The sequence below is a fragment of the Lepidothrix coronata genome, unplaced genomic scaffold, assembly GCF_001604755.1.
Source record: "Lepidothrix coronata isolate B3197 unplaced genomic scaffold, Lepidothrix_coronata-1.0 Scaffold193, whole genome shotgun sequence".
In the NCBI taxonomy this organism is placed as follows: domain Eukaryota; kingdom Metazoa; phylum Chordata; class Aves; order Passeriformes; family Pipridae; genus Lepidothrix; species Lepidothrix coronata.
In genome coordinates this window covers 687,307-706,651 of record NW_016690373.1, presented here as the reverse complement: position 1 = coordinate 706,651, position 19,345 = coordinate 687,307, and the positions used below count along the sequence as shown (strand labels likewise).

The 19,345-nt window shown below is 39.3% G+C and overlaps 2 protein-coding genes across 16 annotated transcripts in view; both read right to left on the bottom strand.

The window, feature by feature from the left end:
* Nucleotides 1-448: 448 nt before the first annotated feature.
* Nucleotides 449-7,522, bottom strand: LOC108505508 (complement C1q and tumor necrosis factor-related protein 9A-like). Of its 2 annotated transcripts, XM_017831585.1 has the most exons (4): nt 7,397-7,522; nt 5,674-5,865; nt 2,866-2,928; nt 449-1,312 (listed from the first exon to the last, which is right to left on the bottom strand). In XM_017831585.1, the coding sequence occupies exons 2-4, from the start codon at nt 5,837-5,839 to the stop codon at nt 507-509; spliced, it is 1,035 nt and encodes a 344-aa protein (XP_017687074.1). In that variant the 5' UTR covers nt 5,840-5,865; nt 7,397-7,522; the 3' UTR covers nt 449-506. The 2 variants fall into 2 exon arrangements, with proteins under 2 accessions (XP_017687074.1, XP_017687075.1); XM_017831586.1 differs by lacking the exon at nt 7,397-7,522 and having other exon boundaries at nt 5,674-5,885.
* SPATA13 (spermatogenesis associated 13) overlaps nt 7,439-19,345 on the bottom strand; it is a 101,611-nt gene continuing 89,704 nt past the window's right edge. For 8 of the 14 annotated variants that reach the window (XM_017831574.1, XM_017831579.1, XM_017831578.1 and 5 more), the window contains 2 exons: nt 16,824-16,898; nt 11,592-15,638 (listed from right to left, as the gene is read on the bottom strand). In XM_017831574.1, coding sequence (XP_017687063.1) covers nt 15,457-15,638; nt 16,824-16,898 — 257 coding nt within the window. In that variant the 3' untranslated portion in view covers nt 11,592-15,456. Of the gene's footprint in view, nt 7,548-10,063; nt 10,105-11,218; nt 11,361-11,591; nt 15,639-16,823; nt 16,899-19,345 lie in introns of those variants that run through there. The other 6 variants (XR_001877541.1, XR_001877540.1, XR_001877544.1 and 3 more) reach the window with 6 other exon arrangements.

Below are 19,345 nucleotides of genomic sequence, written 5' to 3'. Positions count from 1 at the left end.
ATTTAAAAGCTGTAAAATCCACCCAGCTAGAATAGAACTTGCTCATGCCACAGAACAAGCAAGTGCCACCTGTTTGATACCTGTGAAGGTATCAAACTGCACTAATTCCAAGTTTAAAAATTATTTTGAAATGGTTGGATGCAAACTAACCAAGTTTCAAGCCCACCTACATATGTCACCCTGGAAGAAATAAACTGGCTTAGAAGTAACTGCTGCTTCATGTTTATACAAGATGGCAGAGACCCACATGTCATATTTCCAGAATATTTATCCTTTATTTTGTCCCATTTTTTTGAAAAACATTTGTCCTTCAGGACTTGTGTATGCACCCCTGTACATTCCTATAGTAAGTTACTAAACTGTGTTGATGCAGGAGAATTGTCCTCTCTTGTGCAGAAGCTGTTCCTGAAAACAACTGTTTTCTAGAAGTCGAATCCAGTAGAAATGGTTTAGCAGATAACAACTTTATTAGGGACAGACATACAGCATTCACGGATAACATGGAGTTATGTGGTGGGCAATGGCAGTGGCTCCAGCGAGTCAGAGGTGCTGAACAGGAGGAACCCAGAGAAGGTGGTATCATCATCAGCGTCTGCAAACAGCCCATTGAAAGTCTCCCCTTGGTGAGCCTGCAGCCACACCTTGTCTCCTCCCTGCAGCTCCAGGATGGTGGCTCCTGAGGCTTGGTCCTCTCCACTCTGGTACCTGTCCACAGTGTGCAGCATCTTGATACCGTTCTTAACTAGAGCAACTCGGACATTCCTTGAGTAGACAGTGATGTGGTAGGTGAAATAGTAAACACCAGGGTATTTGCAGGTGAATTTGCCAGTAACTGGATTGTAGTCATTGAGACCATTATACAGCACCTTGTCAAACTTGATTGGGCGATTTGGAGGGGGAAATTTGGTGTCAACTGTAAGGCCAACACTGAAAGCACTCCTTGGCAGGACTCCTGGGGCACCTACATTCCCCTTTTCTCCTCTGTCTCCTTTCAAGCCTCTTTCCCCCTGAACTCCTGGATTACCCTGTGGCCCTGTACCTCCAGTATTACCTTTAGGACCTGGATTACCAGTCGGGCCAATTGGCCCTGGGAAACCGACTCTTCCAGGATGGCCAATTTCACCCTTTGTCCCTTTCGGGCCAATGGGTCCAATGTCTCCTTTTAATCCCTTTTGTCCTTGCAGTCCCAGCTCTCCCTTCTGACCTTTGTAACCCACTGACCCTATAACTCCTTTTGGCCCCAGTTTCCCAGGTTGTCCTCTTTCTCCTTTATCTCCTTTATTCCCCTTCTCTTCAACAGTCCCATTGGCTCCTAAAGGAAAGGAAAAAAAAAGAAAAAAAAAAAAGAAAGACAGTTTCTTGTGGTCTTCCACTGCATTAATAGGGCACAAATTGAGTTTCAGCATAAGGAAATATATATGCAGGTGTGTGTCAGCACTATATATACTGTGCTCACTGTACACACAATTTCTCATACATTTAAATGCAGGATAAACATAATACCTAAAGAACCTCTTATTGCATTAGAAAACAGGTGCTCTTGCTGAAAGCAGCAAGAATAAGCTCAAAGAAAGGAAAGGTGTCTACAGGCTGATGGTAGCACTGACAGCTCACATCATCTCAGGCACAAGCAGCATCTGTCCAGATACTTGTTTTCAGTCTTTGGTATACAAAATGGGTGAGATGGTTCACAATTTAATCAGAGGAAGGGGTTTTTTTAACAACACCCAGAACTTGCTTGTCATGTGTTTCTGTAATTTCTGCGTGATGGAACTTTGCTTGGGTTACCTAGATTGCTACTGTAGCAAAACTAAAGGCTTTTTGTCCTAGTTACGTGTCACCATATGCTCCATTTATCCTTCATCCACTCTTGGTCTGGAGATCAAAGCCTTTGAAAATCCTCTGGTTGCTGCACAAGGCTTTGAAAGTGAAGATCCCGTAATGTGAAGGGTATGTTAGCAGTTGACAGACAAAGGATACCAGAAAGAACATACGCTCAATCAATCAGAAAAAGAACATGATAATTTCTGCAATAGAGCCTCTGGCTTCTTATGTTTGGAATAATGCTCTTTGTACAGTTTACTGTTCTCAATTTACAAGTGAGAGTATTTAACAGAATCAATGAACTGAAAACAGGTGACATTGTATGGTGAGCCTCTGGGAAAAGTAGCATTGGTACATCAGGACAAGGACACAAGAGAAGAAAGTAGCTTTCTAATTTTAAACAACATTTCTGGCCTCATGTCTTATGCTCCTTCAAGGGATGTTTCTAATTGACTGGAGAAAAGTCTGAGGGATGTAGGGCAGCTTGTAATTACTTCCATGCAACCATGTGTTATTTCTCAGGGTCACCTTCAGGATTCTGGAGAACCTGGACACTGTCATTGGCAAGTTGCTGTTGGATATATACATTGTCTGTGCACAAGTACTCTAAGGATAACAAGTCCTTACTTACATATGAAGTATACAGGATCTATGGTATTTTTAGGTGTATAACTTGTGTCTTCTACAATTTGTTTTAAAAGTCTCTTTCTCTGAAGTTTTATAGCTACAGGATCCTCACTCTCCTGAGGTAGCTGCAGATGCAGTGTCTTGCTTAGCAGCTGACAAAAGGATTAGAGATGGGAAAGGCAGGATAACAGCCTGAGTGAACAAGTTGTGGGGCATCAGAAGCAGTGGGATAATTTGAGGTGGCAAATTCCTCTTGCATTGTCAGCATATGTGTGCAGCCTCTACTACTTCAGGAAAAAGGTTTTTTAACCTTTATGGTACTTTTGCTACAGCTAGAATGTATAGCACGTCCAGTATTCACAAACACAAGGGCAGCAGTTGATAGACAATAAATTGAAACACTTCTTCTCTGACCTTGTTCACCTTTCTCTCCATTGGCACCATCTTTTCCTGGAACGCCAGGAATTCCTGGTTCACCTAGTACAGAATTAAAAAACAGATTTTCATTAAACCAGAAAACTTGGGATGAGTCCTTCTTCAATCTTTCCTCTCCAAGCCTGGCCAAACAGTAGTGTAAAACGTACTCTTATTCCTGACTTTTACTGGGTGCCACTGCTGGTACTTTTATGGAGAGATTCACAGAGAGCACAGAAACTCTGCTTGAGGATGGTGCTTTTTGACACAGAAGGAATCCTTGGCATAACAAGGTGAGTTATGGAGGTGTGTAGAGGTGCTGTATCCTTGTAAGGCCAACCAATGTGAAAACTTCTTGTCCTGTTGTTGCCTCCATCCATGGAAATAGAGTGAGGAAGCCACATTCACGAAGAAACATTGCAGGGGCCAGAAGCCTATTGAGCATGGTTTAGCAGTGGACCCAGTCTTGCTACGCTGATGATTGGACTCGATCATCTTAGAGGTTTTTTCCAACTGTAATGATTCTATGAATGGTAAACTCACACCTCAAGAAGAGATGTGCAGGACTTTGACTGATGGTAATGAAACATTACAGTGGAATAATATTGCCTGTAGATCTGAGGAAGGCATTCACACTCTGAGGAAGGCATTCACACTCATGGACTTTCTACTGCTCTAAAGAGAGCAATTATAAAAGTAATTTTTGTTGTAAAGTCAAAGATGACCAGGAGATGATAAAATAATTGGATTTGCATCCAGAGTGCAACAGAAGAAAAAAGAGTTGGCAGTTTGGATGTAACCATATTCCAAGGGTAGCTCTCCAACCATACTGACTTGAGAACAGTTCTTTAGCAGTTTTCTGCACGGTGGATGTAGTCCAACATGTGCTGAATTTTCATTGACTTGGTAAGGAACAAAATTAAGTCTGATATGTTTAACTGCACTGCAAAGGTGTATGTACATACAATATAAAGAATGGTAAAATCACCCCAATTTGTTCAAACAGAGAATAGTACAGTCATCAAAACAGATTAATCTAGGAAAAAATGCTGGGGACTTTATCAGAAATCACTGGTACCATGTGATAACTCATTGGAGTAAAGGGAGGACCTTTATAAGATAAATGAAAATAAGCAAGCTTTAGATTTTCCATTTTCAAACCTTCCTGGAACCATGTATATAGAAAAAGAGGGCAGTTAAAGGCATTTGCCTATTAAGATGCTAATGGATTTTTTTGTTTGTTTCTAGATTTTAAAAAGCTTTGGTTTTAACCAAGCTAGGGCATGGAAAGCAGAAGGAATATATAAGTGGTTGCTTGGCAGAGAACTCTAAATCATTTTATAAACAACAAGTTCTAAGTAACTCCTTAGTAATCACTGGTGTAAATACCTAAGTAGGTAGACTTGTCTTTTGGTGGTCCAGGGAAGGCCATAAGCAGTGAAAAGTCTTCATTGCCCAAATTATAAATGCTGGTTGTTTTTCAGCTGTTCTAGTTTACTGTATAGCCACACGAACAGCTGTGGTCTATAAGAGAGACTGAAGTGTTAGGAAAAGGATCTGGAAGATTTTGCCTATACCAGCATAGCCATAAAATAACTGCACATCAAACTACACCTTCAACGCTAATTCTTTAGCATACAATGTTTGAGGATGCATATACTTTTCTGGTGGAGCAGGTGATTCATTAGCTTAGCAAGCCAGTATGTTAAATAGACATTTCCACTAGCTTGAAAGACATAGTGAGACACTTCAGAACATTTTAAGTTAATTTCTTTGAGATTGTTGACCTCCGTTTGGTTTAGGTACTAGATTATATATTCCACTGAAAATAGCTGGGATTCACAATCCTTAAGATCAGGACTTGTTAGAAGGGCCTATCTGATAAATTTAATCTGGGTCGATCTGGGCAGCCAGGCCCAAAATAACAGTGACAGGTTTCTGCCTTAAGCCATAATGCCACCTGCATGATGGCATGCATAGCTGACCTAACATAAAGCTTGTTGGGGAAAAGTTCTCCTTCAAAATTCTGTGAGAAGGTTTGAAGCAGTAGACTTGCATTTTTCCTGTGCTTTGCATTCTGAAGTTGTGACACTTGAGAAGAAGTGTTATATGTCCACATGCCCATAGATTTATCACCTTGTGCTACCCTATCCTTGATATTCCAGCATGGATACAAGGCTTAAAGTATTGTGGGGATGATTAGCTTTAGGATGCTGAGATTATCTCTGTTTTCAGTATCACACACAAATCTCTATTATAGCCTTTTAGAGCAGACATGAATCCTACATTGTTTTTCAGTAGTCTCTATGCCTGAACATACTCTGGTACAGTTGCAGCAAGTAGACACACTCAGAAGCAAGTCCTACAAATGTAAAATTTAGATAAGAAAGAGAAATCTTCTTACCACTGCATACTTGCTACTACTCCAAACAACATATGAGTTGTTTTTTTGTTTACTAGGCTTGAAGCTTTTTACAGAAATATAGTTGCTATCTTAAAGGAGTAGGAAAAGGTATACAGGCTTTAAAATTTTCAAATAGACTTGAAAATATTCCCAACATAGAAGATGAAGCCTTTTTTCTTTTGTTTTTACCTCATGGACCTGACATCTCCATAGTATTAGCTGTCTTGCTTTCATTGTTAAACCTTTTTTATATTTCTTTCTTCAAACAAGTAAAGGACAAATGTCTGAAATGTTTTCTGAAGACTAGGCAGAATAATTCCATTCATGCAGAGTGACTACATGCAAATTTGGGAATGAATGGCATTGCATTTGATACATTAAATCATTTATTCTGAATGTAGTACCTGTATCTCCCTTGTCGCCTTTTGAACCGTCACGTCCATCACGACCAGGTGTGCCATTGTGCCCAGGATTGCCAGGGATGCCAGGATACCCTTGGGTACAGACGTCCTGTTTTTCTGTTTCTGCTGTGCTGACTACAATGACCAGCAGTACAATCCAGCTTTTCATTTTTTAGATAGATTATATGATTTTGGCTGAAAGATTTAAGAAGCAAAAGTACATCTGCCTAAGTCTGCCTTGGAAGGGAGTGCAGCATAGTGGAGGAAGGAAAACAAGGTAATGGGGTTTCACCATGTCTATTCTTTTGTTTTATTCATAGGTCTCTATATAGCATTAATTACAGTCCTGAAGACTACCGAGTGCTATTTTAAATAATAATTTAATGGGAACATCAGCCATAGCATCATTATACATTTAAAACATTAGCTTTACACAATTTAAAATATTCCTTAATTCATTGTGATTTAGAGCATCAGATTCTGTTTTGTACTTTCTTATGCAGCTTGACTTGTGGAAATTATTGGCTCTGCAAAGGGAAATTTTGATGCGGGTAGATGTTGAGCAGCTGAAAGTCACAAAAGCTCTGAGGAGGTTTAGAGCTTGTTGTCCTCAGAATCTATCCAGCAAACAAGAAAACAACAACTCAGTGCATCTCATAAAGTTTTACATTGTTCTATTTAAAGCCTGAATTTCATGGATTTGGCTGAATTTAACCCAGATTAAAAGGTCATAATAAAAAGGCAAATCAGGCAAAAGTGTTCATTTTTAATTCCCCCCCCCCCCAATTGCAGCAAGGAATATAGAGTTGCAGCAGCTATAGACCAAAGAACTTCCAGTGACTGGTCTTACTCCAACCAAAACCATGAAACCCCAATGTCTGGCAAGTCTACAAGTTTATGTACTAGATAATACTATAATAATAATGTTTTTGCTGTCCTAAGCCTCAAAGTTTCGTCCTGTGAGATGATTTATGTAGGGCCTGTGATCCCACATTCATGCACAAGGATTCATACAATGTCCTGTTTCTCTGAGCTGTAGTTTTGCTTACTTAACATATACACATTCCTCTTGTTCAGAAATCACTTCACAAACTCCACTAGCCAGAACAGTGCCCAAAGAGGAGCTATTTCATGGCCATTGCTGCCTTTCACAGCCATGCAGAAGACTGCCTACATCCTTCAATAAGAATAATTACAGCCTGCTAGCAATATGCAATCTAAATATTCTTTTAATGTAGTTTATATAGGAAGACCCTGATTTTGGGACATGTTCCTTAATCTTTTTATTCTGTGTTCAGAAAAGTTCCCTGTTTTGGATCAATTAGTGGAAATGTGATTTATGCTGTCTTTGCCAATGGTTTACAGAGAGATGTTTAATCACCAGCTAGCAAAATCCCACTTTGTCTGCTGCTGCTGGTTGACACGAAAGGAGGTTGAAAATCAATAAAACATTTGCTACTTCTGAGCTATATAAGCTTTTTCTGCCTTAGTCAAAGGACTCCAGAAGAGTGCAAAAGGAAGAAGTGCTCTGTGTGACGCTGTTAGGATGTGATGCACCCCATGGAGAAGTCTGACAGTCCTTGTCCACTTTCAGAAAACCCCATTCCCAGTTGTCTAATGGAGCGTTTCTTGCCAAAAGAATAGACAGTTTGGTCCCCATACATGCACTCCCCTCCACAAGCTGACATTAATATCATCGTCAAATATATAGGATCCTTGTTCTTACCTCATTCACTTGGTACTTGCAGTGTTCTTGGGCATCTTTAACCAGAGTGGAAAAGCTTCACGTAAAGGAATGCACGCTCAGATATGTGTCTTGAGGACAAGTACTTGTTCGGTCACTAAATTCTCAAAGGTCAGTGATTTAATTCTGAGAGCTGTTCAATAATTAAAACACAGTTTTAAACTGGAATCTTCCTATTTATTCCAATATTAAGCTGAAGTGCTCTGTGTTTTGGCTTTTACCACTCTTACATGAAAGAAAATTGTTAAAATGGATTAATAAGGCTTTGATTTGCCTGTTCCATTTTACAAATACATCACAGAAATTTTAACCTTTAACAGGTTGGTTGGTTTGTAGGATGGAAGCCATATCTCACACCATTATTGTGCTGCAAAAAGTAATAGTTTCTGTATCGAGTAATTTTCAATGGAATTAGGGAAAAAGACTATAGAAATTAAAACCAAAAATGCTGAGAACATAACATTACAAATATTAGCTGCTTATGGAAAAGAAGTAACAAGGTTGAATTAAAGTAAAAAAAAGGCATGACAAAGAGAGCTTTTCAAGTGTAATTAGCAGGCTCCCCATTTAGCCATTCAAGCAACAGTGAAAGCTACTGCTATACTAAATTATATAACATCGGTAACTAAATTTTTAAAAGCTATAACTCAATACTTAACTATGTCTTCTTGAAACTCCTGCAACTGCTGCTAAGGACTAGTGGAAGTAAAGCAATTGAGCTTATCATCAACTCCTTAAATGCTGGTCATGAACACTGAAGGATAAAACCAAAAATCACAGGAGTTAATGTGTTATAGGAAGTGGCCTTAATTCACCCTGGTTGGTGCAAGTGACTGAAAACAGTGTGTCTGAGGGTGTTCCCACACTGCAAAGACATGACGCGTGTGGTCTGCACATACTGAAGGATGTAACCTCAGTGCTGCTGAGCAACGAAGCTTTCAGCTTTCGGTAAGGTCTTCACCACCACTCTGTGGCAATATGACAATACTGCAAGCGTTGTGGTGCCCTGGTTTATATTTGGGACACCGTGTCTACCGTGCTCTGAGGAAAAGGAAGGACCATGTGCAGCAATTAGCTGCTCTACTTGAATGAACTTCTGTAGCCAAATTAACCTCGCTCTGTGCTAATTGAGAAGAAAAAACGAGAGCTGTGACAAACAATCCTTTTCTTTTTACCCATTAACCACCATCTGAAATTTTTGAAGGTTGCTTAGTCTCAGCCTCCTTTCTCTACTTAAAAGTTTGAGTCAATAAAAAATAGCCAGCTTAGTGCTGTGCCCTCAGTGGTCTGTCCTGCCATGCAGAAAACCTGGATTTCTTGACAAACCTTTCTGTCTGCAGGGTCCTGGGAGACTCAGTGACTCTGGTGGGACAGCACTGGAGGCTCCTGGGGACATGGTACCAGCATTGGCATGCCCTGGGCCTCCCAGGGCAGCACAATCCTTACAATGACCCAAACAAAGCTGGAATTTTACAGTGATAACAGTCACAGTCTGTCTGTCCCATCCTGAGTTGAAAATGACATCATTTATTAGTTACCTCTACTTCGATGGACTCTGCAGTTAGTCTGGTTTGATGCATTTTTAGCAGAGAACCAAGAAAAATGCTGTAGGAATGGCCTTAAAGGCAAATGTTACCCCCCAGCTGCTTTCTAGTGTCTTGTCTCATCACAGAGTAATGCCTTGAAAATAATTACACAGTAGCAAAAGTTGATCATTTGCTCTTAAAAAACATTGCATCTGTATGGAAGGAAATCCAGGGGTTTTTTTAGATTGATTGCTGTGCTCATTACCTTCTTTAGGAGATGAATATGGCAGTAATGACCATGAGATGGTTAGTGAGATACCTGATCTTATTAGCAGAGCACCTTCTAGACACTTTTTCAGTGAGTCAGTATTTCTAAAGTCTGGGGTATGCTTATAGGAAGTGGCCATGGTTAACTGTGCCTAGTGAATCTGCCTACTGACAGTTCACTTCAGTGTATATATTGGGCCTTCTGCCTTCTTATTTCCTATGTGCCAGAAATAAGGAGGAGCTTGGCAGGTGCCAGGTTCTGCCAGCAAAGTCCCTCAGGTGTACCTTATGGATTCCTTTCCTCTGTACTGGAGGAGTACCTGTACTCCTTTCCTCTTAAGCAGTTTCAGCTTTCCAAAAAACACTAGGAGAAACAGTCAGTAAATCCTACATCGTCTTATGTTTCTCTTCTGAGAGAAACTCAGCATTTGAAGGGCAGTGGTACTCCTTCCTCTGCTGCTGACATCTGCCATTTCAGGTTTGCCCTTCTAAACTTCACTGACACCAGAGTGCAGGGATTCTGATGGATACCTCCTCGCCTTCACTTGTCTGCAGAGTGGTTTGTCTGTCATTGCAGGTGGCCCACTCTGAATGCTTGGAACATTAAAATGATTCAGGTAAAACCTTGCCCAGGTGTCATTCAGTTATCAGCCTCCCCCTCCCCAATGCACAACAGAAATGTAACATAGAGGGAGAGTCCATATGGGGATGCCATATGGAGTCTACAAAGGGGGGGTGGGTGTAAATACATACATATACAAACACATACACACTCACACACAAGTCTATTTTTTAAAACCAGAGTCTAAAATACCTAATAGTGGCAGTATGTGAGTTCTCAGCCCTAGGCACTCACCTGGACAACCAGAAGTCAGTTCTGACTGCAGTGAACTAAACCTAACACAGACATAAGATTAACAAAAAACATGATGTGCTGACAGCTTATGCAGTTCTGATCTATTCTCATAATTACATGTCCTCTAGCTTGTTAGAGTAACTGAATTTTTGAAAAGCACTTAGAAATACACTTGTGTAAGGAATATTTGTGTGCTTTTCTTACAATCCATGAGGTGTGCAGTTTTCCGTTCCTGACTTTTTCATTTCTCCTTTGGTACTGGAACATAAAAAGGCTCAACTCCACGTTTCTTGTTACAAAGCACAGATCACTATGTAGCCTTAAAAAAACCCAAAACCCAAACAACAACAAAACCCAACAAAAAAACAACCAAAAAAATTCAAGATAAGCAGTGCTATTTCTGTGTAAACTAAAAGCACCACGTGATAGATCAACTCTCGAAGAACTTTAAAGTAACTAATAGTAGAACTGATAGTACAGAATGATCTACAGGATTTAGGCTGACTGCCAAAGCATGAAATAAAATGCACAAATGAGCTCACCATGGCCAGGTGAACCACAGGGTCCTTACAAGGCCTATTGATTGCAACATCCTACTCGAGTGTTTGCTCAAGGTATGTTTTTCGGTCATTCGATCTACTGCACTGAGTGCTCAGACTGTGCCTTTCACTTTGATGTTGGCACACCCAGCACACATCCCACTGCAACAGCAGCACTTGGGAGGCCTGAGAAAGTCTCAGCTTTGAGGTGAATCAAGAAATATAGGTGCCTGGACATTGAAAATAAGGGTAACAAATCAGCAAACCCAACTATTCTGTCAGCGTTTGAAGTCACCGAAATTTCTAATGAAAAGATTTCAGCAAAATTTTTTATTTTGTTAAAGCTAACGTGTCTCAGCGAAACACAAGTTTTGACACAGCCTGGAGCAGGAAGGACACAGGTATGCCTTTCAGATGTGGTCCTCTGCCCTGTCAGAATAATGAGAAACGAAAGACTTCCCCAAATCAGAGAAGTAAGCTGAAACCCGAGCAGTATTGCCCAACAAGCAGGCAGGTAAGCCTCTTCACACACATTTAAGGAACACAGCTTTTTGGGTGAAACCTTTCAGAAGGTTTTGCTTTCGTTCCAAAGAAAATAAAATTTAATCCTTCTTACCTGCACTGCAGTACTTAAGTCACCATCCTTTGTTAGCAGGAGCTTTATTAATAGAGAAGCTGCATTTGCATTTATTCCAAGGGGAAGTGTGAGAGCTCTCTGCCAGGACAAGATAAAGCACAGTGACCACAGATGCATATGTCTGAAACAACAACAAGGATGGACTTTGCTTGAATGATGAAAAATTTAAATTCCAGAATCAGGCTTAGTCGTTGTTAAAATGAACTTGTGCTGGGAAGTACTGTTGCCATTACTGGGAAACCAAGAGAGGGGGATGTGACTTTTTTTCTTTAAAATACTAAAAGAAATATGACAGTTGATGTATTTTTGCATCACAGAGGAAATTTTGTAGACAATAAAAAACCCACAACAATTTTAAAACTGCACAATAAAGTTTTATAAGACAGAGATGAGAAACTTCAGCTTTGTACATTATTTAATTCAAATATATACAATAAGAGAAAAATAATAGGAATGTAAGTTTGTACTTTTTTCCAGAAAATAGATTCATTTGACAAACAATGTTGGAAGAGTAGATAAATCTTGGAATGCAATTTCTTCAGAAAAAATGCACATCAAGCTACTGCAGTCCTATACATTGTACTTCAGCCAGCAAAAGGCAATTCCTCTGCTCCGTAGCCAGAACACTTAATTTACAAAATGTGTAACAGCACACTGATGGTAAGATGCACAAAGCAATGTATGGAAGATAAAATGTTACAAAACACTTACCAAAATAAAATATATATGCAAGTTATCCCTAGTATTTACAACAAGTAGTTTTAAATTAGAGATCATTCAGAAGGCATCTCCTACATACAAATGCCACACATATAGAAAAAAAGCAGAAAGGCAGTCAGAGAATAGTACTGTGTTAGTTATGGCTAAAGACCTTTGGCTCCAAAACTGTGATATAATTGTTTTCAAAAGACAACTAAAATGTGGAACATTTGAGAAGTCTGTCTTTGAACTCAGTTATTACACTGACCACTAAAATTCAATGTGAAATTTATCATGGCAAGAGCCACTTGTAAAACAATCTTATTATTTTATACATCAAATGCTTTGAGTTAGATGCAATTATGGTTTGGCATTTTCCTAAATCAGTGGGAACATATTTGAGGACAATTATATTTTACTGCATCTCATGCAAAAAGTCTGAGGTTATCTACTCAGCAGGCCATTGGGAAGGCTCTGGCTGTGCTTTATCTAAACGAGGCACAAACATGCTTAGTAGTTGCCCTAGATTTTTTTTTTATAGTAACTTCATGCAAAAGCAAGAGGAAAAGAACAGATGTTGCCATCACACCTTTCTCATCATATATAAGCTTTGTCATCAAAAGGAGAATCAGGGCAAGAGTTGCTAGAATTCAACCTTTTACATTTTTGTTGCAACTCTTTTTCCCACAGACTCTAAAGTGAGGCTGAGTCAGGAGTAAATATTTGTCTTAATTATTGAATAATGTAGTTGTGTGTTTTCATTTCACTATAATTTGGTTAAAATACTATGGCGTGGTATAAATTTGGCCTGTCTTACTATATTTTATCTTAATTCTGTTGCAAGGTCATAATGCAAAGAAAGACACAGAGAATATTACGAAACAACCATGTCTATATGAAGGGTACTATATGTAAAACTGTCCTGAGTAATCTGCACCATGAAATATTTTCTTTTTACCTCTTTGAAATTCACTTCTTGAGAAAAAAACTACTGCATCCAAAACCATGTACAAACATTTCTGTTCATTTTTAGGGCTAAGGCACCAGCACTAATACATGGGAAGAGCCTTCATGGGCACTGATGTGTCAGAAGACAGACCCCAAAAGCTCTTTTTTTTCTCCAGCACTCCACAGACTCTCAAGCCCTGAAAGGAAGTAGGTTTCAACAAAGACATGTATGGAAGTGTTGATCTCATAATGGCTTCAGGTCCAGCTGGGAAAGTTTCTGGGTAAGCACTGTAATCCAACTTCAGTCTTTTTTGTGCATCTAGAACAAGTCTTTCAAAATGTGATTATGAAAAACATCATCTCCACTTCCACCCTACATGCATTAGGTTAGTCTGCAGGCCTGAATGTGGCAAGTACCCACAAAAATGGGTATGTAAGAAACACAGAAGGGTTACTCATTTGAGGGGAAGGGCATGCCTGCATTTGGAATTCTGCTCTTTGTGTTTAAATAGAGCATTTAGAATTATCTTTTAAAAAAATCTGAATAGCAATAGCTTGTTTTAAACATCAAAAGAAAAATACAACCAGCTTTTTTCACTCACTTTCTGGTGCATTTTCTTTAAGCTGGATCGTTAAAAATCTCAGTGCACATTTCCAGTTCTTAACTGATCTGGGTCATCTTCCATTGCTATGGGAAAGCAGAAGCAATTAAGTTCAGTATGCAGGGAACAGTTTGGCTGGGCATCACCAGACCTTGCCTTAATGCTGAGCTATATACACAAGGCATTTGAAATGTACATTTGTCAAAAGATGTCATTTAAAGTCAAACCCACAAACCTTAGAAGGTTAGCTTAGCAGAAGTTGCCACAACGTTATCAAATCACAGGATCTACTGACTAGTGGGCTTCACAACACTGACGAGAAATAAAAATATAGAGGTCACAATAGTAGTAGGAACAAATACATCTTTAAAATAAGGCTTTTTTACATTGTTGTTAAGATGCCTGGCCTCTAGCCCCTTGTTTGTTTTTCATATATTACAGATCCATGACAAAGCTGATTGTGTCCATTGTCAAAGAATACCCCTGGATCTATCCTTATCATCAGGTAATGCCCCTAATCAGCAGCATAGCATAAAGTATTGTAAAGACATTCATGGCATATCAGTTCTGAAACATATGGAGTCTTTTATTTCCTTCCATATTCCCAACAGTCTTTTCATCCTTGATGAGAGCTATTAAGCAGAAATTACCAGTGCTACAAATATCAGGATCCTCTTTCTTCCCGGTGGCTTTTTAAAAGTTGCTCTCACAAATCAACTTCATGTCACAGGCAAATTGCAGCAATGCAAATCCAGGATTGCATATGCTGGCCAGAGCTGACCCTAATCAAGTCAGGTTCTTCCCCTTCCAATAGAGAGTGATGACTCCGAGACAAAAATCCATCTCCGGTCCACACAATTTCTCTGTCCCTTCCAGTAAAGATTTCACTTTCTTCGTGAAGAAGTAATTGGTCAAAACCCATTGTCAATTGACTGTGTATAAGAAGCTTGGATCCAGACCACTTTAATATATTTACATTACTATTAATCCATTTTCTAAGTCAAAATACATGAAAAAAGCGTTAGACCTAGACTGTAACATAGCCAGCAGTCACCATGTACTGTCTCAATGCTGACTTTGTACATTCACATTATCTCTGTTAGAAAATAAAAAACTATTTTTTACACAGAGAAATAAACACATTGGAAATATATAAAGAAGTCTCTCCCAGGCAAAGAAGTGCGCAAAAAGGGATATAAAAGCTCTACACTGAAGAGCATACATACATGCTCTGATTGAAATCAATCAATCTGAGATGCCCTGGGCTCCTCTTGTTTCCACTTGTGTGCAACAAATGCACGTATCTTTACAGTTCATTTCACACTCTGTTCGTGTTTCTACATGACAGAATAAAATTTCCCTGTTCCAATCTGGAATATGGTAAGGCCTTGCGGGATGTTCTCCTGCCATTTGGCAATATAATAAAAAAGACAGGAAGGATTAGGGTCCACTAAATTCTGCAGTAGCTCATTAAACACATGGGATGTCTCTGTCTGATTTTAATGGGTGGTCTCTGCTTGGTGATCCTGGAGGAAGAAGAAAAATCTCCTAAGATTCCTTGCTGATACATCCCTAAGGAAAAACACCTTCCTATCCTAAATTTGGCCATCAATATAGGGTTAAGAAAAATGAAATGTTACAATGACCTGCATGAGTCCATCACTACTTCAACATAACTAAGAAACGGAGACTGAATACTGCTGCTTCTGAGTAACAGCAAGCTGTCTTAGTCAGAAGAGACTGCTCTTCATCAGTAATGCTGACACTTGGCAACATGGACTTCAGAGCAGTCTTGAGAAACTTCATTCGTGTTCTAGACAAATGCTGCATTTCTGGCTCGAGAGAAGCCAAGGTTTTGCCTCCAAAACAGGAGATTCGCCAAGCTCGAGTAAGATTAACTGCGTCTCCAGGGTCCTCCTCTAGAGTAAGTCTCCTGCCATGCTGAAGTCCTTCCAGGTCCTTGGCTTCTCACTTTTTAAAGGGAGTGAGTTTGTTGAAGGTATGCCAGAAGAGGGACGGCTTCCGCTTGGGTTCTGCCAGGGCAAAGACCTGCTGCTGCGGGACGCTGGTAGGTACAGTGATGTGTCGCTGGTGAATGGGATGCAGGGTTTGGTGTGGAGGAGGCACAGGACACCCGTTATAGCTTACACCTGCAAAAGGAACAGTTTAAGAAAGCGTATGAGTCAGCTAGTGAAAATTTAAGCACAGGGCCAGGGGAGAATGGAAGAACTACTAAAGGTTACTTCTTCTGATGTTAGACTTTATAACTGCTGCATTGATTTGGCTTAAGAAGAGAATAGTACCAGTAAAAATAACATTACAGAATTACCAGAAATAAGCAGCAGTTTCACATAGCCTGACAATACTGTTTGCACAAGTAAATCCTAGTATTTAAAAAGAATGACTTTACACAGCAGATACTCATATTTTAGTCCACTCTCAGAATAAGACTGGATAAAATACTGCTACCAACAAAAATGTTATTTATTCCATTTGGAATACATTTTTCTGGACAATGTTCTCAGACTTTGACCTTTCTGCTTTCTGAACAGAATCTCCTAATCACAAACTTTAGCCACTCCCCAGAAAATCCAGACAGGTTTTAAAGTTTAATGATAAAGAGAAAATGCTTTAATAATATTAATCCCAGGGATCAGAGGACAACCTAACATCAATTCCTTCACTCCTAAATTCGACTTAAATCATGTCCTACTTTCTCAGTTTATTCTCTCAACACACTAGAGATTTGTCCAAGTTTGACTTTAGGATGGAAAAGGACAAAATCACAACATATTTTCTGAGAGAGAAAATTAATAAAAAATGAATAAAAACGCTGTTTTCTGCTAAACAAGTTTCTAGTCCATCCTTCCTTCTAGTCTAGGGACAGAAGGAAGCCATTTTGACTGTTAAAGTAAATACTGGAACACGTGGCTTGCGAAAAGAACTTTACAATAGTTTAAACAAGGCACAGAATTGGTAAAGAAGAACAAGCTGTTTGAGTAAAAGCAAAGAAAGGAATCAGTAACACTCATTTACAATTTAATCTCTGCATGCACTTAAATAAGCAGCTTGCCTTACCTCTTGAGTTACTTCTCTAATATAGAGAAAACTGACTCACCCATCTGAAGAAGCCCTGGGAGCTGATTTAGTAGACAGTTTACAGAGGAATTGGAATTTTATATTAAAATACAGGTTAATGGCAATTATTTGACTCCATGTAAACCATTAAATTTTTTTAAAGGACTGAATAATTCAACTGTAGCCAGACTGTGCTATTTCCTCACAAAAAGATCACTGGAACACAGTAAGAATGTAAAACAATTCTGAACACCCACCTTTAATTTTTCCTTGCCTTGACTTACGGGCATTCTGCATGGCTTGTTTCTTCTGGTTTTCTGAGATTTCCATACCTATGTCAAAGTGTAAATTAGGGCACTAGTACAAAATTACTGTACCTAATACTTGATTATGTTATATTAAAACAAATACGTAAACTGTATTTTAAGAATTATTAGTAAAACTTAATAGTAATACACCTGAAGTTTTTAGAAGTATGTTTTACTTTGTCATATGAATTTAAAGATTGTTTTTCACTGGGAAAATAATAGGAACAACTTTGATTTGCCTTTAGATTACATGAAAAAGCTCCTTTCCAGTTCCTGCAAATGGTAATCACTGGTGAACTAACTACACAAAAATTTCTTTTCATAGATAAGTCCAGATAACAAGAGCTTAAAAAAAGAAGAGTAAACTAACATTTCTGAAGGCTACAAACCTCCAAGTAATAGATCACAAATTCAGAACCTTTTTTTTTTCACTCACTCTGAGCTAACCTGGGTAACAAACTGAAGTCACTGGTATTGTTCCCTCCACTCAGAGGAAAGTATCACAAAATCTGCCAGACACTGAAGCAGGCTGTGGTGTGGTTATGGCTGCAGCAGACCAGGGCTGGATCCCCCACTCAGGTTTCTCATGTACCTGTTCACATACTTGTATAACTTACATGGTGCTATAGTTATGTGGTCAACCCTACACTATTTACTGTCGTGTGATAGGTGTATGACTGATCTGTGATGAGTACAGAGATGCCAGACATCTGCTACAAAAGGCGACACCAGTGACTGGTGTTGTCTGGAGAGCCAGAACAGGCACTCCAGTTTCCTCTCCCTGTGTACAATACAGGTGAGATACATGGATATGTTATGTTTGCACAAGGAGACAACAAGGTGCACAGGATGCTGTTTCATTTCATGCTATGCATAAGGCTGCATTCATTTCACTCATAAGCATACAAAAAGCACAGAATTTGTGATTCAAAGCCAAAATGAAGTATCCGGTTTGCTTCCATTTTGTATCTTCCTTCACTTCTCTATATTTTTAAAACTCCCTTTTTTATCCTGGACTTATGAAGAAGTTATTACAAATCAGTCTATTAACTTAAAACAGCTATAATTTTGGGGTAGCAGAAGTTTATATTATTCTGCAGGCTTTTTTTCCTTTAGAGAAACAAGGAACCATTTTAAAAAATGAAAGCAATTTCATCAGCAGAGATCAGACCACTTTCTTAGGGTTACTATTAGTGGTTTGGAGAAGGATTTTCTGGCTGTGGCCTTTTCTTCTCATATATTCATAAAAGCTAAGAAAAACTAGATATAGTTTGGGAGACAGTGACTCACACTAAAGTGTCTTTGAAAATAGAAGTAAAATGCCATTTGCAGTTCCGAATTGGAAGAGTATGTATTTGTCTCTGGTTAGATTAGAGGCTTTGTGGGAAGTCCAGCAAGATAGCTTACAAAATCAACATGATAAATTTAAACCTGAGGTTGAGAATACTGGCACCTTTCCACTGGTTTTGGCTAAAGGAAATGTTCAATTACGCCAAAAAAAGGAAGAAAGTTTAGAAAAGAAGCAGTCTTCTGATTAATGGAGAAAACGTCCAAGCCACTGTGGTGGCTCACAAGATCACTCACAAGACCAGATGGACATCCAATATTGCAGTTCAACTACCTTTCCTCTGGTTCATGATCCCTGTCCCAAAACAGGTGCACCGGAATAATGAGTTGCAATATTTGAAAAGCAAGTTTGCAGATGGCTGGATGTTACAGGGGCAGAAGAGACTGCATTTGCCTTATGTGCCACAGTTTCTCTTTTAACTGATATTTTTTTCACTATGTTGCACTGTGCCTAAAGAGCAGCAAGCACAATGGACCCTCCTGTGCAACCCTTGCACTGAGCACCACAGGAGTTTGTGACCCAGACCTACATAACGTTTAGTGCTATTATGACAAATCTCATTGTTATCACTGCCAGTGCCACCACTGTCAAATGGTTACCCTTTTGAATACCATATGCTGATTTTCATGAGGTCCCAGAAGAACAAATAATGACATTTAGGGCTGTAGTTGCTACGCCTTTGCAGTTTCCTCATGCTTGGGGATTTGTGCAGCAGTGTCACTTAGAAGGAATGGTAACACCAAGACAGACCTGCTGCTGCCCAGGGCAAGCACTACTGTGAGCCTCAGAAGCATCCTGACATACAGCATTTAGCTTGCTCAGCATACTCTCCCAGTGCTCCATAAAGTAACCATCCAGAAAGAGGCACAGAGCTCAAGAATGCTTATCAGAAAGGACAGGAATGGAAAATGTTCACTCTTTATCTCCTTTTGCTCAGTCCTGCTGACAAAAGTGCAGGAGCTGTGTTTTACTCTTTAGTGTTCTTCCATGTGACTGTACTAGTACTCTCATTGCATGCTGGAGTGGAGGCTTTATGTAACTTTGTTGTACAAGGGATTGTGTGGACACTTATCATCAGATCCTCAGCACTGCTCTATTACTTTCTGATCATGTTCACCCTTTT

Coding starts and splice junctions, on each gene's coding strand:
- LOC108505508 (XM_017831585.1), bottom strand. CDS start 5,839: ATGAAAAGCTGGATTGTACTGCTGGTCATTGTAGTCAGCACAGCAGAA. Junction 2,929..5,673: donor AGGCGACAAGGGAGATACAG/GTACTACATTCA, acceptor ATTCTGTACTAG/GTGAACCAGGAATTCCTGGC. Junction 1,313..2,865: donor TGGAGAGAAAGGTGAACAAG/GTCAGAGAAGAA, acceptor CCTTTCCTTTAG/GAGCCAATGGGACTGTTGAA.